This window comes from Hippocampus bargibanti, linkage group LG05, assembly GCF_051943395.1.
Source record: "Hippocampus bargibanti isolate YZ-2025 linkage group LG05, ASM5194339v1, whole genome shotgun sequence".
Lineage (NCBI taxonomy): Eukaryota > Metazoa > Chordata > Actinopteri > Syngnathiformes > Syngnathidae > Hippocampus > Hippocampus bargibanti.
In genome coordinates this window covers 24,267,814-24,289,335 of record NC_142738.1, presented here as the reverse complement: position 1 = coordinate 24,289,335, position 21,522 = coordinate 24,267,814, and the positions used below count along the sequence as shown (strand labels likewise).

Genomic DNA, 21,522 nt, shown 5'->3' with positions numbered 1-21,522 from the left:
TCAGACCTTTGACCGGTTAAAGTTGTACTCGGGCCTAGTGAATGACTACGCCGACGCAAGCGTGACTGATGACTCTCGTCACCTGCGTCAGCTGCATGTGATGCCTGTCACAGGCTCGTCCTTGTTCCTCTTGCGACAGATGTGTCAACGTAACGCTCGCTCGGGGGAACTTCAAATAGACAATAAAACTAGTTCCGTTGTGGCTGTCTTATCGACCGGTCGATCCCTGTTATTGTGTGTATCAAGACTGCTCTGTGTGCAAAGTACAACCCCAGCACATGCTTGTGTGTCCTCCACAGATGACCGAGCAGAGGAAGCACAAGCAGAGGCAAGGATTATTGGGTCCGCCGCAGAATAACCACCACATCTCAAATCACTGAGGGTCTCGGAGCCCAAACTGGAGACATAGAATGGAATATCCATATCCACTATTTGGAAAAATGCATACCTGCATACTTTTGGTGGTCGCAAAGTGCCTCAAGTGTGCCGGTATGGTTGTTTATTGGCCACATTCTCACACCAGTTTGCTGTTTGGTGCAAGCGACAAGTTTCCCGCACACTTGCATGCAAAGTCTCTGAGTTGCCCCGCATGTGCTGGTTATGGCCTTCGTGTGGCCCACAGTGGGTGACGGGAACTGTTCAGATTAGTTCTTTGCTGTCTCAGCCCTTGTGCCTTAATTTCTTCATGCCATCAGAACAGAACATGTCTAACGGTACCGAAGTCTGTGTTTAGCCGTGAGCTTGGAAAGTGTCCTTATCCCCTTTTAAATTTCTGGTAAGAACTTTTTAAAAATGGGAGTGTTTTTTTTTTGTACTTTTAAGGACATTTTTAAGTTGGAATCTTTGCACCATGTTTTAAAACTGGATGATCATTTGTTCAAGTGCACTTTGTCCATACAAAAGGGAAAAATCTGGCTGGCTTGGCGTGACTACCTTTTTATATGCATTTACTGCACCACCTCCTTTTTTTCTCTCTCATTCAGTCAGATTTCCACACAGTAACAATTGAATGTGAATAAAATTGATAGTTATGACTTGAAAATGGTTTTACTTCTCAATAGTACATGGGCATAGCATGTAGTAATGACTGGAGACAAATAAATGTGTTTTTTTATTGGGTCGTCAACCAAGTCATAATTAATTGGTTTCGTTGTCTACTCTTTCTTGAACCTTATCTTTTAAAATCAACTATGCATATACTGTATGTTTAAATGTGATGAACACTTGTGTCACTTTCCTTGCCTTTTTTCCCCAAAACAACTTTACCACGAACGGAAAGGGGTAGGGGTGTACAGTACGTCTTTATCCGGGCAGCTGCCTTGTGAGCGGTTTCATTCATAGTGCCAACTAACATGCAAGAAATCTAGATCCGAAAAAGTCACGCAGCAAGTGTGGTTAAATGTGTAATTTCATTTTCGTTGACTGGACTCCAAGATGTTCATTCCTCCTGTCGCCTCGTCATCTATACCAATGATTCCACCTGACACCTGCAATCTACTCACTCGCGGTAAGAGCAGCATGACTCTGGTAGGAACGTGGCTGTCTCCCAGCGTGAAGTTTGTAAGATCGTTCCTCAAAACTTGTTCGATTTTTAAAAAAATGCATGCCCGCGGGCCTTGACTTTGACACCCGTGGTTTAGACGGTCACAAAAATGAGTCCTTTTAGTGTAAAACATATTCTATGGAATTGACTGTGTATCCTTGGTGGAAAACTGCATCCTCAACTACTCGATTACATTTCATGAAAAACCAAATCTGTTTGATTTACAAGCTGTCGTGGTTGTATGGGATGTGAAGAGTTTATTTTGATGAAGTTCACAGAGTGAAAGAGTTCTCTGGTATCAGTGCAGACAATCGAGTATTTTGGCAAATGCATGATCCCTCCTGTTTATTTTGGGGCTTAATGAAGGCTTTGAAGCAGCGTGAAGAAAATCTCAATTGACTAATCAGAGCCAATTTGACCAAATACAAGTGCTACATGCCCAAGTTTAACCACTGAGGAAGACCACCAGTGTTAGGAAAAATGATACACCTTGTATAGTAATGGGCATTTGACCAAAAATGGAAGTGGGAAACGCAGCACGTATCTCTGCACTGGCTGCTTACAGTTTGTCATAGCTTGGCTCGGTACAGTCTTTATGTGAAGCCTTACAAGCAGTAACATTATTTTAACTCTTGTTGACACTTGAACCTCATCCTGTCTGTCAATCACTCATTGGCAGGGTTAATGATGATGATCTATGTTTTAAAGTCTGGATGTGTTTTCAAATGATTTTTTTTACACTGACGGGATATTGTTCAAAACTTGGCCCTTTTGTTAATTAAGTTAAGATTTTGGATCCTGGACTCATTCAATTTTAATGATTTAATAACAAGAGCGAGGAGGTTGGCTGCATCCCAGCGTGGATGGTATCTACTCCCCCAACCATTTGACGTCAATCAGTCCGTGTGACTCTTAACATGGTCACCCTTCATGAACAGATTTATTTTGCTCCAGTGGTGAAAAACAATTCTATGTACCAGTTATTCACAATATACACACAACAAAATATTCAGTATATTTTAGTTGCAACATTTTCTCACTGCAGGAAAATAAAAGGAATCCGTTACCTATTCGCCTTTGTCGATGCAGTGTTGAGGTTCGGAATTTATTATTTTATTTTTTTTTGCACAGGCGGGTGTCACCAGTCAAATGAATTACATACTGCAAGCATACTAGCTAGCAGTGTGCGCTTCCACAACATAATGTGACACTTTTGTTGCAAATCAAACGCAACAAAATGCTTCACCGTCTTCAGGTTTGTCCTCGTGTAACCCAGAAGACCAACGCATCCCACATTCCTGTCCAGCCGCTGCTGCAGGGAACCCCATCCAGTCTCGCCCCTCCCATCTTGGCTTCGATTTGTTGTTTACACCAGCAGGCCTTTCTCTGCTCCTGCCGCCAGTGACAGCCATTAAATTTAGCCCACGCCGAGACACTTTAGTGAGCAGCTGTTACTGCGTCGACAAGACAAATAAAGTGCGGCAATCATTGAATGAGGTTGTGTCAGGAAAAAAAGCACGCGAGGTGAAGTATCTGTTAAGGATATCATTCAGGACTTCCTCGCACACAACTGAAATGTTCTCACACACCACTTCAAAGCTTTTCTTGATATATGAGCATTGTTCATGATGATGTCTGAGAGCATTTCAGACGATTACGTGAGGAGGCATTTCAGTAGTGTGTTGAGTGTTTCTGTGGTCTGTTAGGAAAAAAATGTCAGTCATAAGCGAGCATGTTTTAGTCGCGTGTGTGAAAGCATACTGTGTGTAAAATTTTCATAAATTTTGAAACTTTGTCAAGAGTATGCACATTTATGTGAAGAAATCATGTATTCACTTTTTCTTCCACTTCGATACAAGTATGATACACACCTACAAGCATGTCTGGACAGAAGCGTGGAACTGCCAAAGTGGCGGAAATGTTTTTGACTGGGAAATGGCAGGCTGATTGAACACTCCAAATTATCGCTTGGTGTGAGTGTGAGAGTGACTGTCGTTTGTCTTTGTGTGCCCTGTGATTGGCTGGCAACCAATTCAGGGTGTCCCCTGCTATAGTGTCCGAAGACGACTGGGATAAGCTCCAGCACCCCCCGCAACCCTAATGAGGAATAAGCTGTACAGCAAATGGATGGAACACACACACACACACACAGTGATACCTCATTTTAAAAACTTAATTAGTTCCCAGAAAGTATTTCTAGTCTTTCTATGTATAATTAGTTCCGTTTAGTACGATTCATGGTTATTACGATAATCCGGTTACTACGGTGCTCTTTTTCATCTCCCGCCGGCCATTTTGCTGTTTATATCGATACAAAAGATACTTAAGGTGATTCGATATTTGCTTAGGGGTTTCTATACAGTACCACCATTATCGAAATCTGTATCGGTCACGCAGTTGGTTGACTTGGTCACGTGACTTGATCACGTGACCAAGTCACGTGACCAGCTCCCGTGTCTTACAGTGTAGCAGACGCCATTTTCTACCGTCTTCAACCATAGCGAAATGAAAGAATTGTGACCTCTGAACGAAATACAAGGCAATCGTGGCTGTTGAGGAGAATCCAACACGAAATCAAAGGCAAGTATGCCCCAGAAGATTCCCATAATGACAAGGATGATGAGGATGAAGAACCAATTGAATACACACCAATTACAACAAAGACACAAGTGGTGCAAGTTGCTACGGACGTACGATCTTACTTAGAATCCAGAGAAAATGCATCAGGTTTTTTAGAAATGTTAAACAAGATTGAATTGTTTGTGTTAAAAGGTGAAAATGGGAAGCAGTAGAAGATTGAAGATTTTTTTAAATTGCATAATAAGATGTAAGCGTTGCAGTTTCCCTGTTGCAGTGTTATGTACATGTACACTGTACTGTACTGTATATGAATGCAATCGTTTTTTTGCAACAATGTTTATTGTTTTGTCTGCTGAAGCGTGATGATTTTGAAAATTACTGTACATGCCATACTGTATTAAAGATCCCCTGTCACGTAACCGGCTTCCGTGTTTTGACCTGTCATATGCCAGCACAATACAAAAAAATCGTAGCAGAGCTCACGTCTTTCATTACTGCTGCAATTGCATCTGAAACATACTGTAATGCCCCTCAGCATGGCAAATGTTGCGCACAGTCGCTGCTATAGCGGGTCAGTCTTTTTAATAACAAAACGTAGCAGTTATCACATACAGATACAAACAGGAGCTGTTGTTACGCCACAGCTCAGTCATTCTATTCAGGCACTCTCTCGAACCCCGTTGTCGGGTCCTCCCAAGCCCCAGTCACATGGCCACCTTCTGTGTTTTGACCTGTCTTACTGAGCACAATAAAAAACCGTAGCAGAGCTTATATACAGTATGTATGACTATGAGTATGTTTGACACCAATTTCAACCATGGGGAAATGTAAGAATTGTGATATCCGAACAACGTACAAGGCCATCGTGGCTGTGGAGGACAATCCAACAAGCAAATCCTTCATCGCGAAAGAGTTCGACGTGCAGCAGAATACTTCATCAACGTAAGCAATGTAAAATGCAGTTTTTGTTTTCCATCCATGTATTTAATTGTGTTGCATTCAGATATCTTTATCGCTTGCAACAATCACTGTTTTTCATATATTTGTACATGCTGGCGTTTGTGGTTTCGTGTGTATAGAACGTGAGGATTTTGCATTGGTTGCATATTTGAAAGGAAATAGTCATTAATAAAGTGTAAAGACGTTTTTATTTTATGCATAAGTTTATTTTTCACTTCACTACTGTACAAAAAGCATGCTAGATACGCAATCCATGAACCCAATGATATAATTACATGCCATATCAAAGATACTCCATTTACGTATTGCCCCCCCCCCCCCCCCACGCCTTTTTTTTAATGCAGTTCAGCGCAGGACGGATATATCAATAGTACGTTTATATCGACATTTTTTCCGACTCCCGTGAATATCGCTATAACGAGACTTTACTGCATTTCCCATAAGAAACCATTAAAATAAGAATAATCCGTTCCCACTTCCCATAAAACATAATTTTCTACTAAATAAGCCTTAAAATTACACAAAATATACATAATTTTATGTATAATAAATGTGCTACTATACTATACTACCTTTGTGATGGTCGTTGATGTAGTTGCCTCTTGATGATATCCGAATGAAGTTGCCGTGCTTTCTTGGCGATAATACCCTCACTCACACTGTCCCCTGCTAGCTTCTTTTGTTAATCCAAACCTACAGAAGTTTTTCAACCTCTTCTATTGCTTGAGACCATTGCTTAGCCAACACAGAAACACCTTATAGCCACACACGCAACCTTAATAGCTTCCTTGTTCTTAAGGATGGTCGCAATGGTCGACTTAGCCTACTGGTACTGGGACGCTAAAGCACACAAATGCACACCTCGTTCATGTTTTTCGATTAGCTCCTTTTTCTGCTCGACCGTAATTTTCTTTTTTGTCCTCTTCGGCTTAACACTAGCCTGTGGTGGGGTCTTTTTTGGTGCCATAATAGCAAAAGTGCACTCAAACAAAGGAGGTGACAAAAACACATCCGGCAACCACCGTGGCGCTGTTTAACCGTGTGGTTTGATGTTCGTCCGCCGAAAACTAGTCTGCCAGCCACTGTGGCACTGTGTGGTTTGGTTTGTCTGCCAAAAACTAGTTTGTCAGCCATGACTATATGCTCACGAATTTAATGTTCGTGAGGCGAAAAGTTCGTGAGCTAAAGCGGTCGTAAGCTGAGGTATCACTGTATACATATATTACAATGAATGCCTTGTACGCTGGTGCGCCTTACATGTGAGGTAATGTTGAGCCACAACAACTACTGTCTAACACTGTCAGCAGCCACTGACTCCATTTCCTCCCGTAGAAGACTTTTTTTAAACATGTCCTTCATTGAAGGTGTACCTTATAGTCCAGTGCGCCTTATATATGTAAAAGGTTTGTAACTTCACTATTTATTGGGGCTGCACCTTATAGTCCAGTGTGCCTCATGGAAAATACAGTACTTATGCATTCTTGAGCTACACCGAAGTGTATGATGCTGCGCGATTGTGAATTGCCGTGATCCTCAAAGTATAAATGCATATCAATTAACTGTGAAAGTTTACCGATTTTTTGGGGGATTGAAATGTCTTTGAATTGAAAAGAGTGAACCAATTTAGGAGAAACAACGTGATTCTGTTTTGACCACTTTTTAGGTTTTTTGCAAACGACAGTGGATTATTCTTGGGTAGACTCTATATGTCTCATTGCATTTCGTGTGTAAATGTTTTAAAAATATTTTACTATAGCACTTTTCCTCATTAAGATCACGTGTAAATGCCAAGGACAATTACAATTTAGTCTCTTCAATGAGCCCAACGTGTGTTCTGGGTATGAAGAATCATGCTGTGACAGTATGGAAAATATGGAGGAAGTTGCACAGGAAGGGCAAGATACGAGACTTGAGCACTGGCCGTTGCCAGTTCAACACTGAGGCATTTTATCAAATTGTGCAACCGAAGTCTGTGTTTTCCATTTAATTAATCACAGTTTTCCATCACGGGTCAACCAAAGCAACATTCTGCGATGTTTTGGTCTTAACAATCAAATGTGAGATCACATGATCTTTTAAGGAGGGCGGAAGTTTCCTTCTCAGTGTCTTTTATAAATAAGCATGCCCCCGTGATGACAGGCATGTGACTTGCTGTGTCTAAGCCTTTTGTCCTCACATGATGTGTCATGACCACAAAACAGCCTAAGAACAAATGTGCCAGCCCTTCTAGCGTCAAAATTATTTTAATGTACAAATCCAATTCCATGAAGTTGGAACATTGTGTTAAATATAAACGAAAACAGACTACAATGTTTTGCAAATCATGCTCATTCAACATTTCGCTGTTTGTTAGTATATTTTTTTGCAAATAATAATTGACATATAATTTTATGGTTGCAAAATGTTTTTAAAAATCATTGGGACAGCTGGCAAAAAAAATGAAATACCTGTTTGGAAAAGGTCAGATGAAGGCAAGTCACATGTGACACTGACAAAGGCCAAATACTTCTACCAAAACATCAAGGGTAAATAACATCCTTAAAAAACGTCTCAGATAAAAGAATCAACACGTCCAGCCTGTTGGGAGCATCTCGCAGGGGAAGAAGCTCAGTGGGGATAGGTTGCTGCCATGATTGGGTATAAAAAGAGCTTCCCCGAATTGCTCAGTCATTCACAAGCAACGATGGGGTGACGTTCACCTCTTTGTCAACAACTGCGTGAGAAAATAGTGAAAACGGAACAATAATGCTCAACTGCAAGGCGTTTAGGGATTTCAGCCTCTACGCTCCTTAAGATAATGAAAGGTTCTGAGGAATCACTGCAGAAAAGCGACAAGGCCAAGAGCCAATATTGAATGCCCGTGACCTTCAATCCCTCGGTCGGCACAGCATAAAAAAAATGACGATGTGAAAAAGGATACCAGCACATGGGCTTTAGGAAGACTTCAGAAAAAACAATGTCAGTTAATACAGTTCAATGCTACATCTGTGAGTGCAAGTTAAAGCTCTTCTTTTGCAAAGCAAAAGCCATTTATCAGCAATACCCAGAAACACAACAGACTTCACTGTGCCCGAGTTCATCCAAGATGGACTGATGCAAAATAGATGTTTTTTTGTGGTCTGACGAGTCCACATTTCAAATTGTTTTTGCAAAAAGCATGAAAACCATCCAGACTATTATGGATGCAAAGTTCCAAAGTCAGGATCTTTGATGATGGTATGGGGCAGTGTCAGTGCCAACGTCATAGGTAACTTTACTCAATTGATGCTTAATGGTATACATGTACAGGTTTTTGGAGAAATAAATTGTAGTGTCACCGCTTTGCGACACAAAGGATGTAAGTAGTGTTTAAATAACTGTTTCATGTGTGTTATGATAGTTTTAGTTCTGATGTGAAATAGTGATTGTGTATAGCATGTTTTCGCATGACTTTCCAACAACTGTTGTTGTGTGGGGGTTGAAAATCTTGTTCTTCTGTTTAAAAAAAATGAAATGCAATTGTTCCTCACTCCCTCGCGAGCACCACAATATGCCGCCATTCAAGCAGCGGCTTTGCCATGAATGCACCTGCTTAATTCTGCAAGACAATGCCGAACCACATTCTGTGGGTTTAGATTGGCCTGCCTGCAGTCCAAACCCGTCTCCAATTGAAAACCTGTGCTGCATTATGAAGCATAAAATACAACAATGCAGATGTGTTGATGTGAACTTTTCCATCAAGCAAGAACCTGAAAAAAATCCATGTGCAAGATTTCAATAATTAGTATCTTCACCTCTCAAAAGTGGTAGACCTGGTCCGAGCCTTTTCGGAATGTATTGCAGCAATAAATTACAGGCTAATGATTCTTTGCTAAAACGAGAAAAGGTTGATTATTAACTACAGTAAAGTCTCGTTATATCGATATTCAAGGGAGTCCGAAAAAATATCGATATAACCGGGACTATCGATATATCCGACCCTGTTTGCATGTAATTTTCTCCATGCGTGCATAGAAATAGTATCGATATAACCGGGACTATCGATATATCCGATATCGATATAACGAGACTTTACTGTATCTTGTCTTTGTCATGTAATGAAGCATAAATTGCACATTATTTGCAAATCATTTTGTTCTCTTTTTATTTATGGTTGTCCCTACTTCACTGGAATTGGGTTCGGATATTATTTTGTTGTTGAACGTATGTTTTATAATAGACGTGTGTCGAGCTGTCCATCCTAGCCTCCCAAGACTGATTTCCAACACGCCGGTGCTGACGACTTGTCACACAAGACAATCTTTGAGGAAACAATGAAAGTTCTTTGCTCAGAGAAGTCATACTTGTCACATTTGAATTAACTGTTACAATCAGCATCAAATACATGTGAGCTGGAACAGAGATCACATTGTGTCTCGCTTATGTCACTCCAGAGTCATACATTTGGTTTCAGGCTTTGAAAGCAGCGCTGATATTGACGAAATTCACTCAATAAGGATTTTTGGTGGATTTATTTCCTATGCACATCAGAGTTGTACACCAATGTACATGTGTATTCCGCAACAGAATTGTGCATCTGGGCCTTCTGGCCTAAAAATATCTGAAGCACAGACTAATGTGGATTATATGTTGTCCACGAATTATTGTTAAATAATTCAAAATTGTCTTTCAGCTTCCTTTAATTGTTTTTCTCCTATTTTGCTGATTCCAGATGTGTGTTTCCGTATTTAAGCATTTATCCAATCACATTTCAGTCATCATTTGTTACCAGGGTCAGAAATCGACCTGTACACCTTCACAATCAGTTCTGCAGGCCCTGGAGCATGAAAATAAATGTCGATGAAACTGTTGCTTTAACCAATCAAATTGGCAAATTGTGTTCAAATTGGCAACCCAAGGTCTGCTGTAAGGCGCTGGAAATGTCAGAGTTTTTGCAAACTGATGACTATGATGACTAGTGACTAGCCAATTATAGTATCACGAGCCGCTAGTGAGGAACATACGGGCCAGAGCTAGCACACTGTATCTGCCGTAAGCTGCATAAGCAAATATATTGTTGTGATCATTTACTGTATATAATAGTGGTTTTGTCAACCCACAATGGCTGAGGAGGAGAAAAAAAGGATTTGGTTACAGATAGACTGTTAAAGCCATTTTCAAGACGGACTTTTCAAGAATAGATGGACATCATTAAGGTTCGATAGCTCAGAAGCTAGCAAGAATAGCAAATAATATTGCAATTTTATATATAGGGCCAGAGATACCAGCAAAATTTTAGTTAGCTGACAAAGCTTTTCAAATGAAGAGCGAAATGTCCGAGACCTTCAAAGAAGTACGGATGACGGTTGAAGAAATCTTTTCATCGATGGATCAATCCTGTATAACCGAGCCCTTACACAGACGCAATTTTATGAGGTGAAGATGAATCCACACGTTCATAGTAAAAATTCGAACAGTTTCATGACATTATTTCTTAAGTTTCTTCAAGTCACAAGTTGTTTCCTGGCCAACAACACCCTCTTGTGGACGTGTAGTAATATTAGTGTAATATTGTCATATACAGTGGGGCCTCGGTTTACGAACACGAATCATTCGGTTTGACGTTACGAACGTTAAATTTATGAGAATTAAACCTTGGCATACTCACTACTTTTCGGGATACACATGCAGCGCCGCCCGACCATCGCTGATATTGTCATGCGGCAACCTGGAAGTTCGCCGTTTATTGATACAAGAGATCATTCCTTGAAATGGTGAAAGAAGAAGGCTACATTCCTCAGAAAGTATTTAATGCAGATGAGACCGGCCTTTTTTTGGAAAAAGATGCTTGACCGGACTTTCTTTCATAACACAGGAAGAGAAGTCTGAACCGCATTCCATCAAGCCATCAACAACCATCACAAAGGTAAATGACTTTATTATAGAGTACAGTTTATTTCTTTAATTACAGTCCTTATGGAATGTGACTCCTTTCAAAAAGCAATTCTCTCCGACCTGCCACCCCATTCCATCAAGCAATCAACCACCATCACAAAGGTAAATAAAACGACTTTATTATACAGTGCAGTGTATTTCTTTCATTACAATACAATAGCATGTGTATTATACATAGAATAGAGTATATTGTTTGTATTTTTAAGGCTTATTTAGTTGAAAATTATATTTTATGGAGACCTGGGAACGGATTATTGTCATTTTAATGGTTTCCTATGGGAAATTAATTTTTGGGATACACATTTTTCGCCTTACACACTCTCTCTGAGAACCAATTAAGTGTGTAAGCCAATGTCCCACTGTATATGAGCTGTTAATATGGTGTAATTATTACAACATACTCACAGCTCATTGATTCAGGCGTAGCACTACTGAAGGCCTAGAAGTGACATGCACTGCCCGCCACTGGCGTAGAATATTATATGGAGCAGTGGCAGGCCGTGGATTTCACCGCTCGGCCTCAGTAGTACTATGTCAGAACCAATCCAGAATGAAAATAAGTGTGGTGTGGTTTGCCCTGTGCTATCTCTGGCCTGTATGCTCTTATCACTCGAGGCTTGTGATCAGAGCAGTTTTCGCAAAACTCTGACGTAGACCAACGCTTCAAGAAGGCGTTGGTGCCCCTTTTGGGTTGCCAACTCAAAATCTGATCAGTTAGAGCAACAGTTAATTTCATCGACAAATTTGATGCTCCAGGGCCCGCAGAACTGATTGTGAAGGCGTACAGGTAGATTTCTGACCTTGGTAACAAATGATGGCTGAAATGTGATTGGATAAATGCTTAAATACAAAAACACACACCTGGAAGCAGCGCAACAGGGGGAAAAGTAATGAATGCAAGATGAAAGACAATTTGGAATTATTTAATAAGAATTCATGGACAAAATATAATTAACATCAGTCTGTGGTGCAGATATTTTTAGACCAGCAGAGAAGGCTTTGCAGGCCTTGTGATGCGCCACTGACGTGGAGTAAGGAGAGAGTCAAACATCGTTTATTGCAGGTGGTCGATTGTGAATGTCTTCCCTTAGTTTGCTGTAAATGCCTTTCATTGTTTTATTTCTAGCTCTGTGAAGAACATTGAGTTACTATGGATACGAAACGTGCTACACAAACAACACTTGCCTTGAAAGATATATACGCTGGTCGACCTTTGCAGAGCAAATGTCATGTTCCGTCTTGATTGTGTTCCAGGTTCACCTGGAGCGCAGGACGTTTCTCTCCTGAAGTTCCACCTGTATCTCGTTTCCCCGTCAAGCCCAACCTTGTATTTAATGATTCTGACTTTCGCAACTTGTTGAATTATTGACCTTGTTTGCCATTGGGCTTTGAGTTTGATTTTGTGAACCTCTCAACACTAATCATAGTTACGCTTCTTTTTGTTCATTGATTCTCGTTGCTTTTGCTGTTCTGTATTTCTATTGATTGATATATTATTGGACTTGGATATTTTGTTGAGATGTCTGATTGAACCTTGCATATTGAAGAGCTTTTTTGTTTCACATGTTTTTGCTTGCACCTAGTGATCAATTCGTAACCGCATTTTGTCCATGCTTGTGTTTGTGAAATCCTAAAACTTTATTCGGTACGATCACAAACGAACAGCAAAGAGGGATTTGTCATTCCAAAGACACCACGGGTCAGGTGTGCGGGGGGCACCACTCATTCCACACTTGAATGTTGATATTATAACATAAATGAACATAAATGGTCGTCATTAATGTTTTATAACTTTCGATGAAAAGGTTATATATATATATATATATATATATATATACAGTAAAGTCTCGTTATATCGATATCGGATATATCGATAGTCCCGGTTATATCGATACTATTTCTATGCACGCACGGAGAAAATTACATGCAAACAGGGTCGGATATATCGATAGTCCCGGTTATATCGATATTTTTTCGGACTCCCTTGAATATCGATATAACGAGACTTTCTGTATATATATATATATATATATATATATATATATATATATATATATATATATATATATAAGGCCTAAACTACCAGTAAACATTTAGTTTGCTGACGAAGTTTCTTGGATAAGAAGCGAAACGTCCGACACCTTCAAAGAAGTACAGATGACGACTGAAGAAACCTTTTCATCGAAAGTTATAAAACATTAATGACGACCATTTATGTAAAGGCACCGATAATGTTAAGGCTTTGCCACAATAATTTGGCAACATAAAAGCATGCAGCACGTTTTCTGTAATCTTCTTGTTTTCATCATTGATTGGCTATTTTTAGAATAGGCGGACAAGATTCTATTCATGTGGGAAATGTTGTTGATTTACACTATTTTAGTTGGAAGTATTCTTTTTTCTTGATAAGCACTTATTTAATTCAGGTTGAAATTGTCTTTATTTATGGCTTTTCTCCACCTTATACACATAAAAAGCATACTTGAATTGTCTCCTTTCAGCATTTAGATAATTTGCTTGTTCCCATCCCACTGCCTGTCAGAGTACCCCTTTTTCCCCCCTTCTCGGTCTGCATCGTCTCGTTTCTTCTCTGTGACTGTCGTTGGACTTCTGCAGACGATTTAAATCATGTTGGTGGCCTGGCATGCTCCTCTGTTTTCCAAAGTGGAATTTGGAATCAGATCCGGAAAAAAACACTGTTGCTGTTGTGTATTTTCAATTTCCCATGACAAAAGTTCAACAAGTATCAAAATTAATACATGTGAGCCAATATGGTCAACATATATTCATTTAACTTTATGATTGTGTTTGTAGTTTGCTCTGGCTTAGTATAGAGAGCCTCCAACTCTCTCATAAAGCTAGTATAATGTCCCATATAAAATATCTATACAGTATTTTTTTATTATTTAATGAATACCTTTTCATGAAAATGAAAGTTATTTTCTTTTGTTTTAGTCTGTCTGCATCTTGATAAACGTTAATGATTGCAGCACTACTCTAAGTTACAAACCACACAAGTGAAGTTAGTGGAAGATTTTTTTTAACTTTTGTTATTTGCTTGCATCAACATCATACACAGAAAATGAACCACATGTTACAAAAACTGAAATAATGTGACTCTTTGGCTGCAAAACAATAATTTAAAAGCAAGCCACTGATTTTCATGCATGGTTTTGCCTTCCTTGATTTGCAGAGAATGTATCCACATTGCCCATAACATTAAAAATAATCTGTTAGCAATGTACTAAGGAAGCGGGCTATGAAACCTAAGAAAGTCAACACCGAAAGTGATTTTGTTTCATCAGGTTGAGCACATTATATTCCATTTTCATCTTGTGTGTTGCTCTCTGTCATGCAAACACATCTAGAGCACATGCTTCATGGAATAATTCCGAGGTTGTAATCTCTTGTTGCAAAATGCACGCTTTCTTGTCGACAATACTGATGCAAATGACCCTGCTCACCAGTTGCGACATACGATAGTGGTACAAAAGTGCATTTTATACATCACACAATTACCAGCCAAGATGGCCAAGACATCACACCAAAGAGCCAAAGTCTGAGTCTTCCTGTTAAGCCTTGTTCCACCGCTGGAAGGATCCGATTTGAAGGCCGGAGAAGAAGACCTGATAGCGGTGCTTCCACAAGATGAAGGCACCCACAGCGCAGAAGAAGGCCTGGCCCAGGTTCAGCACTATCTGGAGTAAATGGTAGAGCACGAGGGTCTCGGTGATGTCCTGGCAGTCGCGGACGCCCTCGTAGTTAAAAGTGCGAGCTATGGGGTCACGGGGGTCCAATGTGCACACGCAGGCCTCAGCGGCGGGCAGGCAGCTGAAGCCGCTGATCTGCGCGTGGTGGTATCCGGCAAAAGCCATGACCAGTGTGGATATCACCATGCCGAGGACACACAAGGTAAAGTACAGGAGCTGTGGGGAGGAGGAGAAGTGTTACATCACGTATGATCAATATTGTTCACGTGTGAATGCTGAACGACGCGTGTTCATAGCAGGGGTGTTATTGAGTGCATCCGTCCAATTCATTCGTCTTGCTGTACTTTTTGCAGAACTTGCTCTTCTCCAGCAAGAAGCTGAACAGCCAAATTCACTAGCACGCTTATGACGCACCCATGGGCACCAACCAGCGCCGCCCCTGGACAGTTCTGAGGTTCGGGGCCCCAATCTGTGTTTTTTACCCAGGGCTTGTGTAGTTTACTTCTTACTTCTCCCCAAAGGTTATTTGAAGACATTAAATTGCCTGTTTTTGTTGACTTTGTATCCTGCTGTTTGATTGGCGACCAGTCCAGGTTGTCATCCCTCCCATCCAAAGTCAGCTGTGAGAAAATGAACGGATGGACTTTTTACTGTAGGAGCAACAGCCTGATCTCGGGCTGAAAGAAGAATGAGCTTCAAGTGTCAGTCACATTGCTGTGATTTCATTTCTGTCATGCTCACAGCCCCTATTTGAATAGAATCTGGTATTTAACAGAATATGCTATGATCTATTCGTCAAGGCTCCATGCACTTCTTTGCCCTGGAATTATTTCAGCTTGGCTGGAGGATTGGAGATATTCTTATTCTTTCACTTGTTTTCCCACTGCATTTTGCGGCAACCGCTTTTTTTCTGCAAGAACAAAGGATGTTTCATTGATAGACAAATATTGGTGTCCTCTGTTGTCATGAGGAATTTGTAACTCATCGTTTCGTTTTGATGCGAATAGAACCCGGAGACTCAATCAGTCTAGTGTACGGAGCAGCTCTATGGTCGAAATATCTTCTGTAGTTGACCATTGAACCGCCTTGATTCACAAAACTTTGGTGAGATATGAGATTTGGTGAATGATTTCGTGGCCAAAGATAATCTTCACCGTCACCACAAAGGACATGGCTTTCGGATATTATAAGATGGCACCTAAAATAACCCGAACAAAATGGATGGAAAATGTCCTCCAAAAGTCGAGATTTATAATTATTCTCAGTTGCATAAAAGGTAACTATGTTTCCTCTGGTTTCAGTCTCCTCCTCTCATGATTAACCAGGAAAAGTCAAACTAAACAGGCGTGCTGGCACGGTGTCTGTTGCAGATTGATTTCAAGATTACCCATAATTCATCAGGGCAAGACCTAACCCTCAGATCAGAAGCCCTGCCCGCTGATATCTGTGTGTGTGTGTGTTTGTTTGCGTGCGTGCGTGTGTGTGTGTGTGTGTGTGTGTGTGTGTGTGTGTGTGTGTGTGTGTGTGTGTGTGTGTGTGTGTGTGTGTGTGTGTGTGTGTGTGTGTGTGTGTGTGTGAGAGAGAGAGCGTGTTTGTGTTTTGAGTGACCGCCACTATCTAAAAATACAGTTGTAAAATGTGACAATGACTTTATGGTGTTCATGCAATTTCATAAGCGCAGTGTAAGTTTGATCTTAATCCGTCACTTACATAACTGCAGCCTTTATTTGCTGGCGTGTTTGCGCTGATGGAATTATGCAAGATGATGAACGCCACTTGATTCCAAATGGCATTCTCGCTAAGTTTGGAACAGCCGTGAAATGTGAAACATAGTTGGATAGAAGGGGCCACGGTCAAAGGCAAGGGACCGACAACCCTTTCATTGCTTCACTGAGCATTTGGCGAGAGAAAGAAGCGTCAGCTGGTTGTTACTTCTCTTTGCTGCATGCATGCATGTCTCAACTTTAAAAGACATTCAGAATACAGTTTTTTCCCCTTTTTTTAAACAAAACTGTGACACAAGGGTCAGTTTACTGCCAATAGATACTTCACTTCCTTTTCTATACAAATATTCGAAGCTCTTGTATTATCATGATTGGGTTAATAGTGGTTATATTGCCATATCGATCCATGCGCACCAAATCCAGTAGACATTTAAACAGCTTCTTCCACCAAGCCATTAACAGTAACTTAAATAGTACTGTATAGTACCTATTTGCAATTTTTTATGATGATACCATATATAGTGCAGCACGTTCGACCGGAAACAAATTCCTTGTGTGTTCTACATACCGTACTTGCCAATAAAGATGATTCTAATTCTGATTCTGATGCTGTTTTTTGGCATTTAGGTTCTTTGGTCTATAGTACCAACACTAAGTTAAGAATCATACCTTTAACAGTCTCTCTGTCTCTGTCTCTGTCTCTGTCTCTGTCTCTGTCTCTCTCTCTCTCTCTCTCTCTCTCTCTCTCTCTCTCTCTCTCTCTCTCTCTCTCTCTCTCTCTCTCTCTCTCTCTCTCTCTCTCTCTCTCTCTTTCACAAACACACACAATACATAATGATTTTTTTTAGGTGGCCTTCATTCGAGGTAAAGTCTTCCATGCGTGCACAAACCAGAGATGACTGATGAATTGGGACCTCTTTCTCGGCCACACCGATCGGATACGGACTGATGTCATCTACTTGAAGATTGCAATTGCATATATTGTCTTCTGAATGCCAACTACAACGGCAAGTTATGTCCATGGCAGACAAAAGTGGGGAAAACTGCATCATCGTCTCTCATTGGTAGGGGTGACTGCACGGTTAAGTTTTCAGGATAACAACAGGGAGGCATTTTCTTTTCTTTTTTGTGTGTAAGCCACAAGTGTCAAAACCTGGTCCTCAAGGGCCGCCGTCCTACATGTTTTCCAAGTCTCACTGTTGCAACGCACCGGATTCAAGGGAACAGGCTCAATTGACACACCAAATGATTCGATCAACAGCAAGCTCTGCGGAAGTCTGACGTGGGGCCTGTTCCCTTCAATCAGGTGCAACAGGGAGACTTGAAAACCATTTAGGATGGCGGCCCTCGAGGACCGGAGTTTTATGTAGTCGTTTTATGTACAGTGTAAGCACACCAACTTCAGGATAGATATTTCAGGATGTTGTGTCCCCACTCCAACTCCCTACCCCACGCCCCCACAAAGAGGCAAATTGAGTGTGACAATACAGGTCTCGTGATATCGTTTGTCCAAAAAAAAACTTGCATATGCATGGGTCAGGTCGAGCACAGGACTCTCGACATCCTCCAACTTTGCCTCCTTCCGTTCTCCTATAGAAGAATGCCTAGAGCTCTGTAACCTTTTTTTCTGCACCCCTCCTCCATCCCTTCTTACTTTACATTGCTTCCACAAAATGGAATTTTGTCCCTAAACATTCAATCACATCATCTTTAAAAATGGTTTATGAGAAATAGTGTCTGGCTCAACCCGCCCCGAGGCTCAACGTAGCCCACTGTCCATGATGTCATTTCTAATCTTATGATGGAATTAGAGGACCTCACTGACTGTCCACACAAACGCATTCATGTCGCAGAGTCGACCCACCTTGACGATGAACTGCACTGTTGAGCGCTCATCTGGGTGATAGGTGACACAGTACAGGATGAATCCCACAATGGCAACCAAACAGAGCTGCAAAAACAATACAGCCACCACAGCTTCATTAGTTTTAATCACGTTTAAAGTTGATAATCTTGTGCATGCGTTTGCTTTGGGTACTAAAGCACAACACATTGTTTTGCTCGCATGTTGACGGCTGCCACTAACACAATGCATATTCATTGATTACATGACTCTCACTGCCACAGACACGGTCTTTCTTTCACACTCTTTCCACACCGCAGTTAGTCTTGTGACTAGCGTGCAGCATCTTGTTTCACGATTATTCTCAGGTTCTTAAGCACTCACCAAGAGTCTGGAAGGTTTTTGATGACGTCAGTGTTTTTCACTTGAGTTCGTCTCGTGAGACGCTAACTCGGGACGCTGATGACCGGAGATGTTTTCAACAGGCCACTAAGATAGGGCCGAATCATCCACAGAAGCTCTTTTCTTCAATTTTATGCACCCTGATCTTGAGTGGTGGTTTTTATGACTTGCAACTTGCCTGAGTAAAACTTGAAAGCCTCAACTAAACTGTGACTTACTATTTTCATACACGGCGCACATGCACTCGGCGTAGTTTTAAGGCTGGAGAAAGTTCAGGTACCAGTGTTTGAGGAATTAGTACCTTGGTAAATAAATGCAAACCGAAGAGAATTACTGGAGCCGCTTTCACTGCTCAGGCAGTAAGCCAGTTGTCTTCACTCACTCAATAGTGCAAGCGGCTCTTTCTACCAACAACACAGGAGCATTGTAACTTCAAAGTTGTTGACACAACATCATATTTATATCCGTCAGACACTGGTAAGCTAGTTTTGTGATCTTTCAAGCTAAATTGGTTCGGTTAGCTGGTTGGGAGCGTCTGCCCCGTCAATTTGACTCAATGACTACACACAACATGCATAAAGTTAATGCCTCACATTAACATATTTACACTGATATATTTGAGAAACAGGCCGCAACCAAACATGGGGCCAAACAAAACCCTAAAATTCTGAAAATGTATTTTTTTTTCACAAACAAGTCATTATGTTATTTAACAAATTATTTACCCATACCGGGCGGCCCGGTAGTCCAGTGGTTAGCACACCGGCTTCACAGTACAGAGGTCGCCGGTTCGCGTCCCGGTCCGGCCTCCCTGTGTGGAGTTTGCATGTTCTCCCCGGACCCACGTGGGTTTTCTCCGGGTCCTCCGGTTTCCTCCCACATTCCAAAAACATGCATGGCAGGCAGATTGACCACTCCAAATTGTCCCTAGGTGTGAGTGTGAGAGTGACTGTTGTATGTCTTTGTGTGCCCTGCGATTGGCTGGCAACCAATTCAGGGTGTCCCCTGCCTCGTGCCCGAAGACAGCTGAGATAGGCTCCAGCAACCCCCGCGACCCTAATGAGGAATAAACGGTACGGAAAATGAGATGAGAGATGAGATGATGAGATTTACCCATGTAAAATGTTGAAAATGGCTTGCTCTCATTGACCTTGCAAAGACATAACTTTAATAAAAATGCCATTTTGGCAGTCTCTGGAAAAGTGATGATTATGGAGGTGCAATGATTCTTCTAGGCAGTGATTAAGTGGTTAGCACATTGACCTCACAGTGCGGAGGTCGTGCATTTGATCCCTGCTTCGGCCTTCCTGTGTGGAGTTTGCATGTTCTCGCCTTGCCAGTGTGGGTTTTCTCTGGTTTCTCCGTTTTTCCTCTCATGATCAAAAAACATGTATGGCAGCCTGATTGAACATTATAATTGTGCCAAGGTGTGAGTTTGAGCGTGTATGGTTGTTCGTCTCTATGTGCCCTGCGATTGGCTGGTAACTGGTTCAGGGTGTCCCTCCTCCTCAAGCAAAGATGGTTTACATAGGCTCCAGCACCTGCCGTGATCCTTGGGCCCAGGAAGAGCATGGAAACATCACACAAAAGGAGGCCGGAGGAGGATTTGAATACATGCACTGTAAAGCCTGCATGCTAACTACCGCACTACTGGGCCGTCCAGTAAAATCAATGAAGAATAATTATATAATCAAATCAATTCTAGACAAAAGATGACCTTTTCACTGCTGGAAAAGCCAAAAAAGTGTTGTTTTCCTCTGAGGCACAGGCGTCAAAGTCAAGGCCCAGGGGCCAAATCTGGCCCACCACATCATTTTATTCGGCCCATGAAAGCAAATAGAGCATGTTGAGTACCATGATGCTTGCTAAAGTCGGAACCAAAATTTCCAATTGTCGTAGGTAAACCACAATGACAGTCATGATTCTCGACTTCAGATTTGAAAACTAGTTATTCATTAATTTGTTATGCGTTCTGTTTGTAATATGTGGAGGAGATGAAGCATTCTAATGGCCCTCAAGAGGATACCATAACTACAATGTGGCCGTCTGCAAAAATTAGTTTGACACCCCTGCGCTATGGTCAAAGCAGCATGCTTCATTCGTAAGATTGCACCGGACTATGCACTTATCAAACAGCACAGGTTTAATTGAACATTGGACACTGCCAGTTCAATCCAAACTACTTTGACTAGACCTTTATATTTAAATGTGATCTTTGTAACTTGAGTCAGGTACTGTCGGGAAACTCCTGAGTTGCATGTAGTGAAAACAGAGTCACATTGCTTGACATGCACAAGTAACAAGAAACCAGAAACGTCCATGCAAGGAATGCAGAAGGTGAGCATGAAGACGGCGCTTACAATGATCCCAGCCCAATGTGGCGTCTCTCTGGCCAGGAGTGAAGGGCTGATGGCCAACATGAGGAAGGCCACCACTGTGACGGCTACCCCCAGGAGCAGCTGCGACAGGGCGACAAGCAGAGGGAAGCGGCAAACTCTGCACTTGCGGTCACCGTCCGTCTCTGGACTTTCTTCTTTCCACTTTCCGCCATCCCTGTGCTCTGAGGAACCTTTCTTGCCCATGTCTCACAATCTGTACTCCTCTGTCCTCACCACTTTTTGAGGCACTGTTTGAAAACGGCAGAGCTCGCCGTGGGCCTCCCGCCCCCACCTCTCAATCCCCTCCCTGCCCAGGCCTCATCTCACCATAGCTACTATTTGGAAACAGAGGAGGCGGTGAACTAATATGGAAAACATTTGGAACGGATTCCTCGAGCGGCTCCGGTGCCACATATAGAGTAGCCAGCTTACAGTGGAGGAAAGGAACAGTAGGGAAGGGCAGCAGAAA

General features: G+C 41.6%; 2 protein-coding genes across 4 annotated transcripts in view; one reads left to right on the top strand and one right to left on the bottom strand.

Moving 5' to 3' along the window:
* itpr2 (inositol 1,4,5-trisphosphate receptor, type 2) overlaps positions 1 to 1,034 on the top strand; it is a 64,477-nt gene extending 63,443 nt beyond the window's left edge. For all 3 annotated transcript variants that reach the window (XM_088997404.1, XM_088997406.1, XM_088997405.1), the window contains exon 57: positions 300 to 1,034. In XM_088997404.1, the coding sequence (XP_088853530.1) occupies positions 300 to 380 (81 nt within the window). In that variant the 3' untranslated portion in view covers positions 381 to 1,034. The remainder of the gene's footprint in view (positions 1 to 299) is intronic.
* Positions 1,035 to 14,019: 12,985 nt separating this feature from the next.
* On the bottom strand, positions 14,020 to 21,344 carry sspn (sarcospan (Kras oncogene-associated gene)). The gene is made up of 3 exons (XM_088997403.1): positions 21,036 to 21,344; positions 18,295 to 18,381; positions 14,020 to 14,922 (listed from the first exon to the last, which is right to left on the bottom strand). Exons 1-3 carry the CDS (start codon positions 21,255 to 21,257, stop codon positions 14,569 to 14,571), a joined length of 663 nt encoding a protein of 220 aa, XP_088853529.1. The 5' UTR covers positions 21,258 to 21,344; the 3' UTR covers positions 14,020 to 14,568.
* Positions 21,345 to 21,522: the final 178 nt, after the last annotated feature.

Excerpts from the sequence above, each read along its gene's own strand:
- sspn (XM_088997403.1), bottom strand. The coding sequence starts at position 21,257 with ATGGGCAAGAAAGGTTCCTCAGAGCACAGGGATGGCGGAAAGTGGAAA. Across the intron at positions 18,382-21,035 it reads CACATTGGGCTGGGATCATT|CTCTGTTTGGTTGCCATTGT; the intron begins GTAAGCGCCGTC and ends TTGTTTTTGCAG. Across the intron at positions 14,923-18,294 it reads CAGTGCAGTTCATCGTCAAG|CTCCTGTACTTTACCTTGTG; the intron begins GTGGGTCGACTC and ends TCCTCCCCACAG.